Source organism: Dermacentor andersoni, chromosome 2, assembly GCF_023375885.2.
Source record: "Dermacentor andersoni chromosome 2, qqDerAnde1_hic_scaffold, whole genome shotgun sequence".
In the NCBI taxonomy this organism is placed as follows: domain Eukaryota; kingdom Metazoa; phylum Arthropoda; class Arachnida; order Ixodida; family Ixodidae; genus Dermacentor; species Dermacentor andersoni.
In genome coordinates, this window is record NC_092815.1 from 22,089,724 (window position 1) to 22,110,605 (window position 20,882).

General features: G+C 45.3%; 1 protein-coding gene across 3 annotated transcripts in view; it reads right to left on the minus strand.

Moving 5' to 3' along the window:
* Positions 1-20,882, minus strand: part of LOC126542828 (high affinity cAMP-specific and IBMX-insensitive 3',5'-cyclic phosphodiesterase 8B-like) — a 386,400-nt gene that overhangs the window by 34,683 nt on the left and 330,835 nt on the right. For all 3 annotated transcript variants that reach the window (XM_050189936.3, XM_050189939.3, XM_050189938.3), the window contains exons 2-3: positions 6,572-6,628; positions 291-481 (exon numbers count right to left, since the gene is read on the minus strand). In XM_050189936.3, coding sequence (XP_050045893.1) covers positions 291-481; positions 6,572-6,628 — 248 coding nt within the window. The remainder of the gene's footprint in view (positions 1-290; positions 482-6,571; positions 6,629-20,882) is intronic.

Genomic DNA, 20,882 nt, shown 5'->3' on the forward strand with positions numbered 1-20,882 from the left:
GAAACTTCAATATTTTAATATGAAAAGCATAATTAGACAGAACTAAACGAAGATATAGAGGTCATCAAGAAAAAACTGCAGTTGTGCTTGCATGGGGCTCTTGTATAGCCCAACGATAGCGTATGGTTGCAAGCGCTCATATCTTGCTCATATGTGCATGTTTTGGGCATGTCCGTGGCTCCTTATCTCAATGAATTAGTTGAACGTGCGCGTCTGTTCGTGTTGCCTTTTAGCTCACAAACATGCAGCTTGAAAACAAAGGCCTTCGATGAGGGCTAGCAAGGTCACACCTGCACAGGGCCACTGGGTCGATGGCGCTCTTGTTTCGCGCGTCGACGAACACCAGGTGGGGCTGCCCGTTGAGGTAGTTGTCAATGGCCGCTTCGGAGGTAGAGCTCAGCGTGCACTCGTAGTGCATCTTGTCGGCCGCCCACTTGAGCGCGTTGTACTGCGCGTCCTCCTTGCCGAACACAAACATCACCTGCGCAGCACAACACGTGACGCTTACGTCATGCAGTGATGAGAGGGGAGGGGCGATCCGGTCACGAGCGGGCACCGTCACACGTAACGCAGTGCACGTCGCACTAGGATAGCGTTTCCATTGTGGTCGAGTGCCTGCCGAAGGTGCAAGACCACGATTTATGAAGGGAATCGCGATACAAAAAATTTTTGTGGGCAATTTCTACTTTGCACTGCCTGCTCTCTTGCAGTGACAACAGAATTATTTCTACTGCTACTGTTTTATTGGGGCAACTATTGTCACTTATAATAATAATAATAATAATAATAATAATAATAATAATAATAATAATAATAATAATAATAATAATAATAATAATAATAATAATAATAATAATAATAAATTTTCTTAACGTCAATGGCCAAACTTCATATTTTTACATGGCAACTAGTGGCGCCCCTCAAGGATCAGTATTAGGACCACTCCTTTTTCTAATTTTTATTATTGACGTTCTCTCCGCTATTCGGAATTCTTTTCTTCTATATGCCGATGGTATCAAGATTTTAAAGGAAATTCATACTGTTGATTGTCGCATCCTGCAGTCTGACCTGGAGCCGTATTCTGTAACGATTCGGTTTCCGAAGAATTCGCTTTGGCTATGGCGTCATAGTTGGGCTGACGTAATGAGAACGAGAGGAAGGACAGAGGCCTATCGGCGCGCAGGTTTTGTTCTGGAAGTGAACGTAACAAACCAAGCGAACACTTCTCGGTAAATAAAAATTATTTTTTGGTGCTTTTGATGAGGTTTATGTTTTTCATTATGACACGTTTGTGTGACATACTCGCGGCGTGTAATTTAGCGTATTTTGTTTACTGCCATTGACCTATTTATGCCGCTAGGTGGTACGTCGTACGTTAACTTGGCGTGCAGAAATTCCACTGGAGATATCTAGATATGCGTGAGCATATCCCCAAATTTAAGTCGGCCCATCCCCAAATTTCAAGTTGGCCCACTCCTAAATTTTGAGTTGGCCCACCCCTAAAAATTAAGTTGGCCCACCCCTACTATAAGCGTCCCCATGCTCTCCGCCTTCATCCCTCACGCGCGCCAGAGTGTGCCGCGATCGTCGGATCCGGCCCCTTGTGTGCTTTTACTCGCACACACAGCATACGGCGCGAGGTGACAGTGTTATCGCCCTTGGAGTTTTACGGAACCTCACGGCGACGCCGACGACAGAATTGCACCTGGAGAGTACATGTAATTGATATCGCAATAATAAAAAACGAAGAAAGAAATTCGCTTTCGCGCATGGCGTTCGCCACAAGCGTTTCCCGGAAAAGGTTACGGTTGCATAAGCTGCAGTTGCCGGGAAGCGGCAACCCTAGCATACAAAGCAAGGAGTGACGTCACGACACTTTCATATGTAAAAGAAAAATCCGCTTATCAACTGATTTTATTTGTGTTGTGATAGCGCTATGGAAAGGCCACGCACAGTTAGAACGCCCGAAATAGCAGCGCGTACACGATAAGCGACGGAAGGAACAGCAGCGTCAATAGGGCGCCGCGCTCAGGCTCGGTAGGACCCAGTTCAAGGCTACGTCACATTGGTCTATCGGATCAGCTGATACCACAGTTTAGCTGGCCAACCACTTTCACAGCATGGTTTGAAGCCCAATTTTTTTTACTTAGCTGGCGTTTACTTCAATTCATACTGCCACTGTAGCTACGATTCTTAAACTTCGTGTAATATTCTGACATGATATCGCATTCATTGCTTCGCTTTTATGGCGAAACAGCCATTTATTTTTTATTTACTCTCACGCATACTTCATGTTTTTCTCCATAGTTCTGCTGAGAATTTGCTTTTCCTTTTATTCATTGTAAACTGCTCCTTTTCGTAATTGTAACTTTATATTTCAAGTTTTTTTCCTGTATGTGTACTTAAATTTTCTTCCACCTGTGTGCCAGCACTAGAAACTTACGGTTTTTCCTGTGCACGAAAAATAAACAATTGATTAAACAATTGATTGATTGACTGGTTCATTCATATTATTATAAGCCGCGATTCCGACAAATTTCTCCGTTCTTTGAAGGCGCGCTACTTGAAAGAAATGAAAGGCAAGTGCACCAGCTTTATAAATTCGCATTTGACCTAAATTTGGCACAGTATATAAGTTCGTAGATTTTTCTGTTATGTTAGAAAGGGCAGGCGTTGGCGCATTCCTGGCACAGATTCTTTTGTTGTTTCCGGACATTACCTACCGATTGAACAAGTGACCAGAGGAAACTAACTCTTGGTGGACCGGTTAGTGACACGACCCACTTTATTACAAGGTAACGCAGTATGGTGCAAAACTGCCACAAATAAAGGGATACATCTAGCTAAACCCAGCGCAAAGTACGCATATTCTTTAGAACCTAAGACGTTCGTTGGTGACACACGACCACGGCTACAACACCTTGATTGCATGCTCTCGTGCTTTCATATGCGACAATGTATGGAATTGCAGCCGGATTAACACATAGATGCCGAGTTGAGTGAAGTCCGTAATGGTCACTCCCGTTGTACTTTTCTTGTTGTAAGCTTTCGTGATCATTTTCAAAGAAAAAAGAAAGAGGAGAACGTTCGTTTCCCACGAACCCTTGCAAATAAAGAAGAATGGTAAAAAATAAAGACCGGCTACAGTATATTAACAAGCGTTCTGATACTGTCGGCGTCTGTCCATGGTTCACTAAAGCAAAAGCAACGATTTGCACAAGGCACCGTCGATACCAGCCTTTTGGCGCTGTGGATTATAAGTTTATATGTAAGCTGCGTCAATAAGACGTAATAAATGCGGCACTACGTTTTCATTTCGTTCTCTCTCAAGCTGAAATAAGCGTGGAACGTCATATGAACACATTTGAAGAATGAACTTAATCATTTATGCGGAAGCATTTTGCTCTACGTTCCTTCGGAAACAACATGGTGCGACTCTTGTTTCATACATTATTCAATACCCCCTTCATTATCTCGCTGTGCACCAGGGTTCGAGTACGCCGACAGCGAAATGTTTTCCATACTTTTTTTTTTCGCATCAAACTGATTGACGTACTTCATAACATTTCCTCAAAACATGCTTCCCGCTATTTCCTCGCTACTGCAGTTTCCGGTTACCTCAACTCTAAGAAAGATAAAGCTACAACCGAAAACTAACTCGGGACCACTAGAGGTTCGTGTATCGTGGCATCACACAAAAAGAAAGAGTAAAAAGAGAAAAAGAGGAAAACCAAAATTAAAAGTGAGAGAACGACATTTACTAGAGCGCAGAAACGTTTCTCTTCGCTGCACCCCGGTCTCATGGTATAGGTGGAACACAAGACCGCAGCAGTCCAATAAAAAGCAGCGCTCTGCGGGTCACCGTACATGTACGCGTGCGGCAGCCGCCGAGGGGCTGGAAAGCAGCTTACGATGTTGCGGTGACTCGAATGTCACTTTGCCGCGCCGAGATATTATATGACATGGTGCATGAAATAAGAGCTCTTCTGTATCGTCTTTTTCGTACGTACAGTGCATTGTACTACGGTTTCTGTGTACTTATTTTTAGATTTAACAGATCAATGTGTTCTAAGCTAAATCGTGTCAAGAACCGTGCAGCATCGTGAAAGCCTGAACTTGTCTCTCGCGCGCCATAGTGCTTTGTCTCGACGCTGCACACACTACGTGCTGCCGGACCAAGCATTCCGCGCTGTGCCCACAGCCTTTCATTGACCCAGCTTGACACAACGCACGGTCTGCTTACCTAACTCGGCGACAAGCGGGTAACTGTGAAGAGGAAGAGACGCATGTAATTCTACAGAGGAGCAGAATATAAGCCTTTTCTGAATCACCGATGGAAGATAAATCTTTTGCACTATCTCCCACGTGCGCATTCGGATTATAAGCACTAACTAGAGACATGACTGCGCAGACTGATAACTAAGTAATCGCCTTTGTAAAGAGGCTTATTATAGTAGTGGTAAGCAAGCATTGTTTAATATACTTACAAAGTGGGAATTGATCAACAGTATATTGGTATACAACCAAGTGATATATGCTATTATAAAGAACGAAATGTCAAAAACATACATTACGTGCCCTAATTATGCAGTAGTATACATGTATTCCCTAAGAGCAAATATTTAAACTTCCGCAAAGAAAATGCTTAAATGTTTACTTCTCAAAGAAATGTCATCATAAATGCGATTTCTTTTCTTAACCACCCTGTCACATAAAGAGGCCAGTATATTGGCTAAGTAAAGGTATCAATACAAGTCTCTCGCTACGAGTATGTGTGATAAAGAAGCGATGCTGTAACTTGGATGTTCCTATCAGACATCACGTTACTCCTCATTAAAGTGCATTAACTAAATAGCATATTTAAGCTACGTACACGCGCACGCTATCTCCGTAGCAATGAAAACGCTGCACTGTTTTAGAAAAACCTGCAGCGGACAGGAGCGAGGAATGCGTTTCTTGTCCATATCTCACGCAGGGGAGCAGACACAAGTACAGAAGCGTCACAGACGCAGCGCAGTATCAGCTGGTAAGTGCAGCCACTTTGAACCAGGAAACTGTTTCGAGCTCTGCGTAGATCGTCCGTGGCATGACAAAAGGAGCGCGCGACTGCTACTGGCACTTCTCCCGTCCTGGTAAACGGTGAAAAAAAAAAAAAAATATCCGCGATTCGAATGGCATTGTGCTCTTGCTAGAGTCCTCGAAGATGGGGTCACGCAGGTTACGTCCTGCTACACAACCACGCCCCTTTCTACATAACGTTTTAACGAGCTTGGCGCCGCTGTGAGGCTAAATGTGGCCAGAGCCAACGCGAAAGGAAATGGACAGTCAAGCAACAGATATCGTTTGCCAAAGGTAAACCATGCGGCCGACATCTGACTCACTTCGTGCGCTCACACTAATTGGGGAGGAACTCATGACTCCTTGAGCGTACTTATCCTCCCTTTCTTTTTATCAAATGGGCTACTGTATTGCTTGTAGCAGAGTAAATGAAACGCAGAGCCTATTACGTTGTTCATTGTAATCACAGCAGTAGTAGACGAGACGAATTAAAAAACAAAGGAACTTCGACGAACAGTTCTCTTGATAGAAAATCGTATATTACTTTATTGGCCTTTTACGAATTCTCGAGAACGCGTGTGAATGATGTAAAATTTTTTTAGCAATAGTTGATTTTTATGTCTTGAAAAAACACCAAGGGTATACAATATTAAAGGTGCTCATGACATTTTACTGGGGCCCTGGGTCCTACACAAGACGTTCTGTACTTCACAGCAGCGACCTAATGAATGTGGAGTATATAAGCAATACGCGGCGGGCTACTCTACGTAGTACTCTATTTTAATTGAACAACAACAACAACAACAACAACAACAACATATAAAACATTCACAAAAACGTAACACTAGTAACATAAGTAAAACGCAATGAACAAGTTTTATATTCAACCTGAAAGAAGTAATTATTCTTTGTAAGACCTTTTAAGTACAGTCAGCGTGACTCCGTCAATGTGATTTATTAAATTATTATTCCAGTTTTGCTGAATCATAGTTATGCGTGCTGTCGTAAGCACAACCGATTTACAGCGTTAAGAGCAAAGAACACCTTACTAATATAACGTAAAAAAAAATAAGAGGGAAAGCAAATTTCCTGTTGTCGACTGCTGTCGCACACTGGACGCTATTTTCTCCTCGCACACCGCAGTAATATTTTACGAGAGCTTACTAAGCAACTAAAAAGTTCCTTCCATTCTTTGAGTTAACCCAGAGGTGTATGCAAAGCGTCTACAATTCAGGACTCTGCGACTTAGCCCAATACGTTTTCGCCAATACAATTTCTAGATCGTTATCCCTAAGCGCAGCACAGGTGTCATTATTTGCTGAAACAAGGCAAGCTGATTATCTCACGTCGGTTTTGATAGCCAGTACTTGATATGCTGCACCTAACGTACACAGAATCACAAAATGGTGAGTTAATGCCGTGGCATCAGTGCACCATAGTGCTCTTGAATTAATCAGGTTGTTATTTTCCCAGGAAGCAATGATACATGCAGAAAAACAGACAGCAAGCTCACTTTTACTGAAGGGACTGTAAGGTACATGGAGCCAAACTTGAGCGCCACGGTTCCTTTCTGAAAGACACAAAGAAAGAAATCGCGTGTAAGATGGCTTTTACGAAAGGTACGAACACAAGAAATACTCCGCGAGACATATCCACCGTCATCAGCACGGCGGAAACGATGTGCCGAGAAATAAATGTGTTCGCGTGATCTAACTGGGTTCAAGGTATCATCCACTGCAGTGCCATCACAACTTTAAGTTATCTGCACAGTTTCACAATAAACATTCATTGAAAAGCTGCAGCTGGCTTCATTAAGTCACGTGGGCGATCACGCGAACGCACCCGTCCATGCACCATGTGTCGCTTAACAAGAGAGCGTCGTATCCTCATTCTCGAGACCGGTCTCGTGCACCTGAGCATGCTTCGTAGCTTATCTTGAGTGCAAGGTTATTGTGAAGCGGAGTACAAGGGCACTCTTGTGAATTCGGCCATCATTCGCGAGACAGAAAGGACATTCTCACGCATGACAACCGCTAGCAGTCGCGTCGCTGAGCACACTGTTGCCAATCGCCAGATTAGCCGTTAATGTAACACTCCAGGCCCAGTTGGTAATTGATTTTATAAACTTAGCGCAACAGAACATACAGGACAGAAAGGCACTGAAAAAAAAACAGCGCTTGTATGGCCCACGCCATCGTGTCCTGTGTGTTCCGTTGCGCTAAGAAGTTGACTAGAACGGCCAGAGTGGCTTTTTTTCAACGCGTATTTCAAAACAGAGATCAATAATTTGTGACGCCTCGTTTACTAGTTTCACCACAGCCCAGTGCTGAATGCTTTTATTGTGATAGCAATTATATGGACATTCCATGCGCACTTCTTCCGTCGCCGTCGGCGTCGCCGTGAAGTTCCGTATAGAGTCCAAGGGCAATAAAATCTTCACCACGCGCCGTATGCGAGTGAAAGTGCAAGAGGCTGAGTCGGCGATCGCGGCTCAATCTCGCCCTCGCAAGGGAGGGAAGCGCGCCGTCTTTCGGGGGGGAGGTTAGGGAGGGGGGGGGGGGGGGGCGTGCGTTCTACTCCGGACGGCCCGGGTGGGCGCGCGCGCACACCGGGGCCGCTGTATCTTGAAAGCCATCAGCGACGGGGACAGAGTCCGCCGTGCGCTGTCCCCGCGGCTTAGTTCGCGTTGATGCGAGACGCAGCACGAAGGTCAATTAGCTCGCTGCTGCTGCCGCGCTTCCTCACTCCAGCGTGTTGACAGCGAGTTTCCGCGGTCATCAGGTGAGATGTGTTCATGTTTGCTTGTGATCGCGTGACACCCTGTTTGTTAATTTAGTTAGCATGCCTATGTTTAAAAGTTTATATGGCCGATAAAAGTACTATCTTTACTTCGCATAGCTGTCCACTAATTTGCTATTAAAAATTAAATTATGGGGTTTTACGTGCCAAAATCACTTTCTGATTATGAGGCACGCCGTAGTGGAGGACTCCGCAAATTTCGACCACCTGGGGTTCTTTAACATGCACCTAAAGCTAAGTACAAGCGTGTTTTCGCATTTCGCCCCCATCGAAGTGCGGCCGCCGTGGCCGGGATACGAATTTCCTATCGCAATCGATGTTTCGCCCTTCGGGAGAAACTTTCGGGCGTGAAACTGCGACTTTTTATTATTATTATGAAAACGAACAAACTGTAGTTTTCCTTCTGCTTTTCCCGCATGCTTCACCCTCAGTGACAGTGCCGAGCCCATGGTTCCCAGAGCGACAGCAAAGCAGAGTTTGGAGCAGGATCGTCTTACCGCAGGATATCTACGAAAAACGCGAAAAGAACGAATTGTCCCCGAAAGTGTTGGACGCTACGGCCCGCTTTTATATACGGCCCGAATAAATAAATAAATAAATAAATAAATAAATAAATAAATAAATAAATAAATAAATAAATAAATAAATCCGATTTCTGATTTCTGCATCTTCCATCTAGCTCTTCTCATGCCCTAGAAACTGCAAAAAAAGAAAAGAAAAAAAGAAACGAGGATATGCCGCAAACCCAAACAAGGTTTAATCACCGCAGGCAAGAACGTCCCTCGGCACACCTTAACAGCATCGAGGAAGCCAATTTATTCCTTCGGGGCCTGTCCCGACAGAGAAGAGATCGATGTCCCGTACGCGACCAGTCCATACATTTATTACTGAGTGGTGCTCTTTGAGCCCGCTGTCCACAGAAACAGCATAAAATAATTAAATGTTACGCGAACCTTCCAGACAGAATAAAAAATAAGATGGTCAGGGGGTTCGTAAAAAGAGGAGAGAACAGGTAAAAGAGCAGTCTGGAAAAGAACGTGATCGTAATTCCCACCTTACTTTTTCTTATACGAGACTCATTCTAAGAAGCATCCGTCAGAAGGCGAGACATAAAAATGGCCTTCAATCCACGCTGAGAAGATGGTTGGACAGGGAAGCTGTAGATGACAACTAGAACGATTACCCATTGCGATGTAGGTTGAAATTATTCAGGTGGCGACATTCACACGCACTTTACCTAATTATTATCCTAAGGCGTTTCGAAGGCCTGCGTCTTGGCTTCCGCCGCTGCTTCGTGCAGCTACAAAAAATGGATCAGAAAGAAGAGAAATTCGCCGAGCCTCGCATGCACGCTGCTCTTCAGGAATCCTCATTATACGTGGCCTTCTCATAGCACTTTCACAACACAAATCAGTTGCAAGGCGTTTTTTTTTTTACTTTACGTACGAAAGTGTATGCTGAAAGTGTATGCGTATGCTGTTCTGTATGTTGTATGCGTGATTCCAAAGAATTTATGCACTGTTCGCTTCCCTTTGCTGAGCACCTGTAGCCTCTGCCTTACGATGCGCGCGCATCGAGATGATTATTTCATTGGATTGACTAGACAGCAGTAGAAAGAGGTACTGAAAAAAAAATGATTTGCAGCTGAGCGTGCAGATGTCAGAAATCCAATTCAAACTAAATTAACGAAGCAAATAAACCTTGTTCTACCATATTTTATTTTAAGCCGTTTCTTCAGTTCGCAAAACGGTGCGTCACGCAAGCAGTAGCTAACATGGAACAGTTGGCAAGGAATAGCAAAACGATGCTGGCGTTCTGCAATAAGCCAGAAGCGAATTCACAAGAGTGTCCACAAGTAAGAAATGTTTCCAGCTGGCCAGCGCCTGTTCGGTAGGAACAAGTAACGATTGTCAATGCGAATGCGAAACACGAACTTCGATGAACTTTGTCAGTGCGGCCCCGATTAGCTAACGCTGGCTGCAACTTGTTATTACGGGGCTCGCTTCTTGACGCCTGCAGGGCGACACGGGTGAAAGAGGCGCGCGTTAAATACGGGACGTCGTTGCCGCCTTTGCGCAACGCTGCCGCTTTCATCCGAGAGAGGCAAGGCGGGCGGGCGCTGTGCCGAGGCACACGCAGATCGCGGTCAGTGCAGCGATCGAAGCCGCGTGCATTACACCAGCGACGAGAGCGCGATCGTTGAGCGGAAGCCGGATGAACGCAGCTGGTGTAACACTGTGTGCCCCAGCGGACAACAGGCTGTCGCCGGAAGGGGGCTGCGTAGCTGAGCGAGTCAGTAGGACGGAGAAGCCCGGACAAGGCGCCCCGGCTGTTATTGCGGGTAGCGTGGCTTTCGTGGCCGCAATATATATATGTCGACGCCATCTGCACCGTCTACTCTCTCGACACCTTACTTTCTTTCTCCCCGTAGCGTGTTCTTGCCTCCAACGTCACGTGTATACTTGAGACACCATTTGAGGGACCCTGTTTGTTTGTCGCTCTTTACTGCATGACTTACCAAGTCATGAAACGCGCAAAAGTTTTCGTCATTTCCGTATCCGAAGCAAAGGCACGCTGACCGAACGTTCACAACTTACTGCGACACGTTAGACGCAAAATCAACCATTTTTACGTAAACTGTCAACCGCGTGCAACTACCCGTGTTTATTCTCTTTATTTATTTATTTATTTATTTATTTATTTATTTATTTATTTATTGACAGGAAGTACGTCCACTATCTGCCAATATATTATCTTGAGCTGTCTACCTTTCTTTTTGCATAACTTTATTCTAATGGCATCCTCAGCAAAAAAAAAAAAAAAACAGAAAAAGCAACAATCTTAGTCAACGTCTTCCAATAGGATGCAACTATTATGCGCGCAATCGTACGTTGCTCAATTATTTTATGACAAGAGGTGCACGTCGTCTAATGAAAATAATGTCTCAGATTACAGCTATGCATTGCAACTTCGAAGCAGTGTTTGCATTGTTATATTTCGTATAGTATATCAACAGGCCAATATACAGCACCAATATACAGCAACCCCCAGCAAATTGGAAGTTTCGAACGCTCTTATCCTGAAGGCTACCAATGCATTTAAGTTTATCTATATTTAAGGGCCCACGTGCCTATTGAGCGTGCAAATTTCACAGGCGCCTAGAGGTCAGAACTGTGCGCTATTAAGTCTGTAAGCTTTCTTCGTTCACGTCTTCAGACTCACGGTAATGCTTGGGAGAGAGCTGTGCTCATAATTGTATAGTGCCGCTCCGAAAAACGGGACACAGGGATGCCCGCATTGTTAAAAAAAACCTGCGTACGCAGGAAAATTGCGCGCCGCCGAGGTTTATTCTATCAACTCTGGAGACAGCTAAATAGCGACGTCTGCAGTCGGCGGCGTAAGCGGTAGAAATGTGAACTGCACAACTTTCTTCTGGGCCACGGGCAAACAAAATGCCAGCGCATCTTCTTCCAAGTGGACAGACACACGCACCGCGGGGAGCTGAGGCTACGTGTCGCAACCAGACAGAAACGTGACACGCGACAGAAGGCAGCCGCCGCGAAAGGGGCCGCTTCGGCGATGGCGCCATAGGAGACCCGGCGCTATTCAGGCGTCGGGGCTGTCGTTCCCCGCGTTGTCTCGTGCAAAAGTCAACACCAGAAGCGCTTCGAGAATAACGGAAGGAACAGAGAAAGAGACAGACAAAGAAGAAAGCACCATCAAAGCAGCGGTAAATAAGAGCAGCGCGCGAGCCTCCTTGCGGCGTTATTTTCGGTGCTAATTAGCGTAGTTCATTAGCAAAGGTGTCGAGAGGGAGCGCGCGGCCAGCTCGCGAGAAAACAGAAGCGGGTTTGAGAAGCAACAAACAGAGAGCAATAAACCACACCCGGAGCAAGAGCGAACGACAAGAATAGGGGCACCTTCGGGAGGAACGGAAAAGGGCTCACGCGAAGTCACTGCTAAAGAGCGCGCCCCATGTCGTGAGGGTGGCGGGTGGTAGTGACGAGGCGCACTTCAACAGGAACAAAGTATTAAATTCCGTCGTTTCTTAAGCGACTGGCACACACTCGCATACAACGCTGTTGCTCGTGTACGTGAAATGCGTAGTTCCGTGTGTAAATAGCCACCTAGTTGAAAGGCAGCAGCGGTATCAATTCAGCCACCAGTGCAGTTCGAAAACAGATGCGGATGACGAAGAAAAATGGCGGCACGCGCGCGCGCGCACGCACACATTTAGCTCCTCTGTGCAGGGGGGGGGGGGGGGGGGGGCAAGGAGGTAGGTCGGCGAATGTTTGCCCACCCCATGGCAGCTACAAAAAACAGCGGGAACTGGGTGCTCGCGCAGTGTGTTGCGGTTCCGCAAGAACAACATAAACAAATGGGCGCTGTCACATGCAGCATGACAGTGCGCTTCTTGAGTTAAGGCGCGTACGAACACATTGAAAGGGGCTATGAAATATTGCCGCGGAACAAACCACAAACAGTTAACTGGCGAACAACTAACGTCTTTGTCTTAACAGGTAGCAGAACACTACCATGACTCTGGCCTTGTACTGATAAAAACAACAACGAGGTAATGTATAGTAATGACAAAGAATTGATGAAGAGCTCAAGTAGTTCTCGCTCAGCAATGAAATAAAACAAAACAAAACAAAACAAAACAAGACGAAACAAAATAAATAAAGATAGATATAAAGCGTCATAAAGGAAATATTCGGGGACTAAGTTAAAAAAGAAGTTTGAAAAATAAGGGCATCCAGTTCCGCCACAGCTTACCTCCCATAACACCGTTGAGCACAGAAACATACAACACGCAAGTTGAGTTCGTTGCGTGTTTCGTTGCGATAATAATAAATAAAAGAAGGACTTGGAAATAACAGAAATACTGAAGGTATTAGATATACAAAAAAAAAGGACCTAAACTACTAGCCAGGCATCTCTATCGTCATTTCTTCTTTAATGTAGCGAACACTTTTTAGTAGTGTGAACGGTTTAATGTGGTAAAAAGTGGCACACTACGCCGACCTTGTCAAATTTCTCTCCGTGCTTCGAAAGCCCCCAGCCCGTTTTTCTGCGCGTGCGAGGCCCTGCGCTAATTGAACATTGTTTGCACTTGCGCTAAATAAACTTGCCAGTCATGTTTAGTACTAAATGGACATGAGAGTTTACAAACGTAATACTCATAAGCGATTTAAGAATGCACGTGTTTCTACCATTATAGAATAGGCATAACTCCTTTGGCTATAATTACCAGGGGTCAGAGTAAGCGGCGTCTCTCTGCAATAAAAACACACCAATTTTCTAAACGCAATTACGTACTTGCTGATCAATGAATCGCGTAGCTAACGTCGAAGCAGTGGCAGATGCCGAGTCTGTTATTTTTTTTAAGAAAAAAAAATTGTAATAACAAGTTGTCACGCTGGATGATCAAACGTAATTAAAAAAAAAGACCAAGATTGTCGTCCCGAAGATACACAGCAGTGACGCACATCGAAACAAGGATAAATACACAAAAATGTGTCCCCACCAATTGCAAAAACCGAAAACAGCCGCGCATGGAGCTCGTTAAGTTTTCCAGGCAGAGGGATCGAGGAAACGAGAGTTTGCCCCAAGTAAGAACAAGAACATCGCAACACTGCTTCTTCTTTGTTCCAGCCGAGTCCGCTGTAAGTTGCGTTCACGTTCCTCGTAGCGTGAACTGCTGCTCACCACGGCGTGAGCGGGAACGGCGGTCACACTACGGCACGGACGCGCTCCTGCCAAGCGTGCTTGCTCTTGCACAGCAGTGTAGTAAGGAGAAGACACATTAAAAACATAAGGAGTAGCGCGGAAGGACACCAGCCTGCTCCAAGCAAGCAGTGCCGTGCCTCCCACCCCTTGAATTTCTTTTAAAGGGCAAATTAGGAAAAATGAGAATTACATAAACACAAGCGGGGGAAAAGTACTGACCATGCGACGCAAGCATAGAGGTCGAGCGGCTTACTTCCTCTCCTGTTACAAATATTCAGTGTAGCAGAAGCTATGATGGGTGCGCACGGCTTGTCGTTGTTGCGCAAAAGAAAATAGCGTCTCTTCTTGGCATCACGCATAATGATTTAAACACTGTTATGAGCAAGAGAAGGGCCCTTTTCACCCAACCTACGTCCTCGACTAGGCTTCACGCATGCACGCACGCACCAACATGCACAAATAGAGAATAGACACAAGAAATTGTGGAAATACATGACGGCCACTTACTCGCATCTGCGACTAAGCACCTGTCCTGGTTACACCGTATTGTATAGTGTTAGAGCTTCAAAATAAGAAAAATGTCATATAAGGTTATGTAAAATTATTACAGTGCTTACAAGGTTATTGCAAAGGTCTTGCTCAGATATAACCTGTATACTCCAGAGTGGTGTACTATATATCATTTCTTCCCCGTTTTAGATGCCTCTGTAGGTTCGACTGACATCATTGTGAGACCTTTTTTTTTTACTGCTGAGTTATATGGTAGTATCAGCAATTTTCTAGCGAATTTTGGTTAGCATTTATTGGTTTGAATAAACCTGTTATTACGATATCATCGACAAATGCTCATGAGACGAACAGACGCGAGAAAGACATTGAAGTATCTGGGCTGTTAACGAGAGAGACCTGGCGGTCTGGCTCTGGTGTAAATAGTGTAAACAGTCTATTTTGTCTGTGTATTTCAACACGTAACAATATACTGCGTAACAGGTAGATGTTAACACTCGTTTTTGAATGCAACAAGCCTAATCAAAATTGGCGCGGTATATACTGAGAAAAATGACGTCTCCATTTTCATGCACGTAGATTTCTCCTCGGGTGAAGCTTCCCTTTAACTTCAAAAGTGCTGCACGCTTCCGTTGAGACAGCGTCCAGATTAAATATTGCGCTCCGTCCTCTACTAGAACAGTTCTCCACACTTTGCTTGTGTTGCCGCTTACGCGAGAAGCAAATATGAGTGTCGACTACTTCAGGCATTCTAGTAGTTCAGTGCAGCGGAGAGAAAAATTGAGCATACAGACAATGGGGAGCTCGACGGGGTGTTTAATAAGTAGCGCTGGCCGGTATCGCCACGTTTGTTTTGTTGGCCTGTAGTGGCAGGCTGTGCCTCATTGTCTACGTGTAAGTGAACAGCACAAAGGGTAAACGTGGACGTGACAAGGACAGGCACACACTACCGCGTTGAGCCTTTGCGCTGTACACTTGCGATTATGAATCGCCAGCTTGCCCAATGAGCCATCAGTGTCTACCTTTTGCCAGCACGTTTGAACGAACTGATAAGACTGTACTAGTTATTCAGGTTGTATGTGTGCAGGAGACAAAGTGAGACCTATCGCTTAGCACAGATATAAATCCGTCACTCTGTTTCGAATGTTACCTTATGAAAAAGTTGCTATTAGGGATAAATAAAATTTACATTGCCAATGCACAGAAATCTCGATTTATTTTTAAGAAAGCAAGCACGACAGACATTCCGAATGCACGCGTGCGTTCAGTTATGCCGGGTGTTTCATACTGAAGCAATTCTTAAATGCTTTTTTTACTTCGCCACAGGTAATCGATCACTTATAGCGTCATATTTGTTGACACGACGCGGGACATCAACTGTGGGATTCTTCTACAAGAGACACCATGCGTTGCATAGAGCAAGTGCTGCACCTTCAATTTTGTAGCAATTATCAATTTCACGCTCTTTGGGAAGTCCAGAAAAATAAAACTTCCACAGGAGACATCGTGAAACACAGCTTCCAGTGCCCGTCACGCTACCCAAATGGACCATTGGGAAGCGTGCACTTGCGATAATTTTCGACTGCATAGCTTTTCAAGTAGAAGAGGAGCGAAAACTGGGCAAATCGTGGCTAGTTGTCCGACCTCTCGCTTCGACTGCTAAGCTGCTTTACTGAGGCTTTAAACACTGGCTCGCGCTTCGGAGTAAGGAAATTGTTTTTATCGTTGTACGTGCGGCGCAATTTTCTTCGCTCTTTCACTAAATATCATCAAAAGTGGCGTTAGTGTAAGTCTCCGCAAGTTTTATCGTTCGCCGCAAATGCTATGGTGCTACGAGTGAAAGAACATAGCAAAATTTGCCAGACTCCGAATAGGGCACACACATGTCACAAATGATGATCTACTCACAAATAAAGCACAGCCGATATGTGATCAATGTCAAGAACCACTAACACATTCTAATTACACGCCCACATATCGAAAGACAAAGATAAAAACACTTCCACGATCTATACGTACTATTTACACAGTAGCGCAGAAGCACATGGACGACGAAAGAAACAGACGAGACACAGCATGTACGTAGTGCACGTACCACTACACCCCACTCTCATTTTCGGAGACGATTCACTTGTGCCTCTTACAGATGTAGAACTTTTAAGACGAAGTAGGCTTTCGCAACAGACTTTCAATAATGCAGGTTTTACCGTTTCTATCATTGACGTTCTAACAGCTGTGTCTGGCGCAGCAAAGCCTAAGTTACTTTTGCGTCAATAAATCTAATTTACCTAAGAGAATTTTAAAGAAGTATTGATACATCATTTCGGACTTGCCCCCCTTTTATTTTTCTCGCGTTCACAAAAGGTTACGAGCCTATAAATCTGACAAGGAATACTGGCAACCATCAGCGTAGCACAAGTAATTCACTAAAATATTTGTTTATACTATCAGTATTGATTTCGGTAACCAGTAGAAAGTTTTGTGATAACATCATGAAATACTGGCTCGCTTCTTTCTTGAAATAGCTGTAAGTGTGCCTCTAGAGGTCTTCCAGAAGAAAGCTAGGGGGACATTAGTGTTTTTTTCATTAACAATCTCATCATACATAGCCTCAGTAAACTTTTGCGCCGTGACATGACGTCTTCATAACGTCGACGGCCTTTTAGATAGTGCCTTTCTTGGAATTGTAGAAGAGTAATTGACTGTAATACTGCTCAATCTTTTATATTTAGTGTATGTTTAGGTAGGAAACAGATTTCTAGGGAAAGATAAGAAAGAAATATCTTGGGCTCCAATCCACGCTGTGAAGGTGGTTGGACAGCGAATCTGTAAATGACTCCTAGGACGATTATCCATGGCGACGTGACTTGAAATTATTCACATGGCGACATTCACATGCACTTTACTTAATTATTAGGCAAAGACGTTTTAACGGCCTGTGACTTGGCCTGCGCCGCTACTTCGTGCACCTACAAAGAGTGGAACAGAGGCAAGCGAAATGCACTTAACCTGAAACCACAGTCGACCACACAAGGAGCAACCAAATCTAAATTCTGCGTTGAGAAATTCCGTCTTAAGATTAAGATGTGCACCATTGAAACAATTGATTGCATTGTACCTTCGACGCTTGTTCGTGTTTTTGGCTTCACGACATTCATCATCCTGCCGCGTTTTGCGTTTGCGCCGAGCGCCCTGGACACTATGTTCATCCGTGGCACGAGCAGGACGCCGTTGTCCGCATAGTTCGCGCCGCTTCTCTTATGCACGCTGCTCTGTCATAACACAAATGCAATATACGTTACTAGGCGGGCCTTCATATACATGCAATGTAGCGACGGCACGTCCTTTGTTACAAGCTGGACTGTCACAAACATGCACTTTATATTTTATATGTGCATTGAAGTCGCACCCTCCGTTACAAGCAGATGTTGTTATGAATCATTCTGTGCTTCCCATTGTTAACGACCGCCGTATTATCTATCATTTTGACACGAGACCTGCTACGTGCGTTTTTTTTTTTTTCAGAACGACCTACGTGGTATGCACCGTATGTATGATTCAAAAGGATATGCACACTTTTTGCTTCAATTCTAGCCTACAATTGCAGTACCTCCGGGATCGGCCCACGGAAGAGGTTAATTTTTGCTCGCGGACACGGCAACATTGGGCAACAGAGGCGTACATAGAGGTGTACAACAAAGGTGTTCAACAGATGTGTAACAATACATTGGGCAACAGAGGTGTACAGCTTTGCTGCAAAAAAAACACTCGTCTGACAGCTCGGAGCTCGGTATGTGGCAAGTGCAGCTACGGGTCGTCTCGCACTCTGTGTCAGAGTTTGTTTTCCCAAGCGTCCACGCGTGCCCCAAGCTCTTCGATGGCCACGTTTATTCAACTGTGACAGCCGAGCATAAGCCCATATTTGTGGCGAATCACGTTCATGCAGATTTCCACACTACACTGGGACGGCGCATTGCACTGCGCCAGGCAGACAGATCAAGATGGAGGAACAAGTCGCCTCCAAACAGATTGCGCATCGCCTACTATTGGAGAGCGCTGAGTTGTAAAAAATGGCTGTCGTATGTTAGCCACTGACAGCCGCGTCATCTTGCGTGCGCGGCTGCGTTTGCAATACGTCGAAGCAAGGGCCACCACCTTTAAGAGGAAGTTCAGACCCTACACGCAGACTGAAAATAAAAAAAAATATTCAGTTATGAGGTTTTACTTGTCAAAACAACGATCTGCATGATTATGAGGCACGCAGCAGTGAAAGACTCCGGATTAAGGCTGACCACGTGGAGTGCTTTAACCTGCGCCTAAATCTAAGTACACGAGCGTTCTTGCATTTTGACGCTATATAAATGCAGCTACCGCGGCCGGAACCAAACCCGTGACCTCGAGCTCGGCAGTGCTGTAAGACATTGCATTCGGATGATGCGCTAAATATACGTGAGCCTACAATAACATTCTATAAACAAGGTGTCAGGACAGCAAATAAAGTAGCTCCTCATGAAAATTTCGGACTCTTTCTTACTTCTTTCATCTGCATTTCATTCTGTAGGCCACGGGCAAAACAACCCCGCCGAGCTCGCCGTCTTTCCACAGAGCCGATGCGATGCGGGCAAAGCAACGGCGGCCGATGCGTGCGCACGCCCTGCCGTCTTTCTGCCGTCCTTCACTTCGGCGTTCGCTCTGGATCGTTCGCAGCAGCATTCATTTCCTTCCGGAAAAGCTAAGCCGCCGAAACTTGACTGCCGCTTTCGGCGACTAGGAGATGCTGGATCAGAGAGCGCCGTCATTCAAGGCACCTCCACGGGCGCTCGTGGACGAAATTCGGCTCGCCTGTGCATAATCTTCTCAGAGCCCACGCTTCAGTGGTATGTGAGCTTATGTGTGCCGGTTTGTTTGGAGTATACAGTTTCGTGAACGAAAAAAAAAAAAAAATGGACAACAGTTGTGTACTACTGAGTGACGCTGGCTAGACTCGAATGACGGAAGAAAGCAGCGACGGCGGTCTTGAGGACAGAACCGGAAGTCAGGAGAGTACTGATGGGAGCTAGACGGGACAGCTTTTCCAAAGGGCACATGGTCTTTTCTTAAGAAAAACAAATAACAAAAACAAGAGGTAGAGTCGATATCTTTGTGAGGGGAGACTTTGGAAAGCGGAAGTAGCTCCGAGCCATCGAGCGGAACCGGAAGCGGTAAGTAAGCGGAAGCGGTTGCGAAAAACACCAACAGCGGAATTAACTTGCATAGTCTAAAGTAAGGGAGGACGAGGAACATCAAAGATGTCCTGGAGGGAAGTTGCGTTTCCTCGTGTGTTGTGCTCTGGAAAGTAGCGGACGGATTATCGAAGCATGCTGCCAAAAAAGAAGGAAATTCGGTGGCGCGTGTCGAAAATGCAGTGCACTTAACGTGATCAGCAAATGCTGCACGAAAAACAAGGACGTGGCCATTAATAAACATGTTACGAACGAGTGCCGCATGGGCGCAGATAGCCTGCTGAATATCCATAAGCGGTGACAACGGTTAAACGTTATGGTAGGCCTATGATCTCATTATGGCATGCGGTTATGAGTTATGGACAGATGTAGTCCTAGCGATATTCAAATCTTTCTATAGGGAAAGAGTAAGTGTGCGTGCGTGCGTGCGCGCGTCAAATTTACGCAACTGCCAACGCAAGCATCGAGCGGTGACCCGCAGCGGTGCCTGAACAGCCCAATCAAACGCTCTCCTCGTTTATAGGAGGTCGCTTTTGTTTGCTGTCGAAGAGAATAGCACTGCCCACATTGAGCGTATTTTTTTAAATATAATTCTCTGACAAGAGGAGAGGAGCACGCTCAAGTGGAGAGGGGTTCGATGGCGCCGAGCCAGTGCACTGAAAATAGATAAGCAGACGAAGAGGGAGGTGCCGGCGTCTGTGATTGGTCCGCTTTCTCTTAGCTTTCGGTGGCTTGTCCAAAATAGCGGTGGCGTGCAACGGACAGTTATACATGCCGCTAAAACGAATCCTCAGCATAGGAGAGTTGGCAGAGCGATATCGTATACGTGCCGAAAGGGCTCGATAACATTACACGACCACGCAAAAAGTTTTGTTATACGCAAATAAACTGATCCTCTCCGGCAGGTGCCTGAGTGATAGACAGCACCCATTTTCTATTCCTTTCGGAACGGTGCAGTCTCCGGCTTCTTAGAAAAAAATCCAGTTTTGTTCGGCATATTAACTCATTTTTAACGCGTGCCCGTCACTTTGGTGCGATGAGTTTTCGTGCTTTTGTGACGTCGAGTGACAGACAGGTGAAGAGGGTGCAGCCTCAAACCTTTTGACCAATAGCAGAGGGTTCATTTCTTTTTCATTTATTATACCCCTCAGGGCCAAGGGTATTACAGAGGGGGAGTGTTAAATAGAAAAGAATGAAGAAGACAAATACAGTTGGTTACACGAGTGTTTAAATGGCACCTGTATATACAATATTAGCTAAGGCTTCACGGAACTGCTCATAATTAATAAGGCCTACAACTTCGGCGGGAATATGGTTCCAGTCACGCGAGCTTCGCGGCAGGAATGATAGTGAAAAACCTTTAGTGTTGCATGACAAAATGCCGACTTTGTACTGATGATCAATGCGACGGGATACATAAATTGGATGGCGGATGGGGTGATCTCGTAGAGTATGAAGATGGTACAACTTGTGGAACAGGGCAATACGAGAAACTTTCCTGAGAGATGCTAGCGATGGGAGGCAGAGACTAGATTTCATGTTAGTTATACTCGCTGTGCGCTTGCA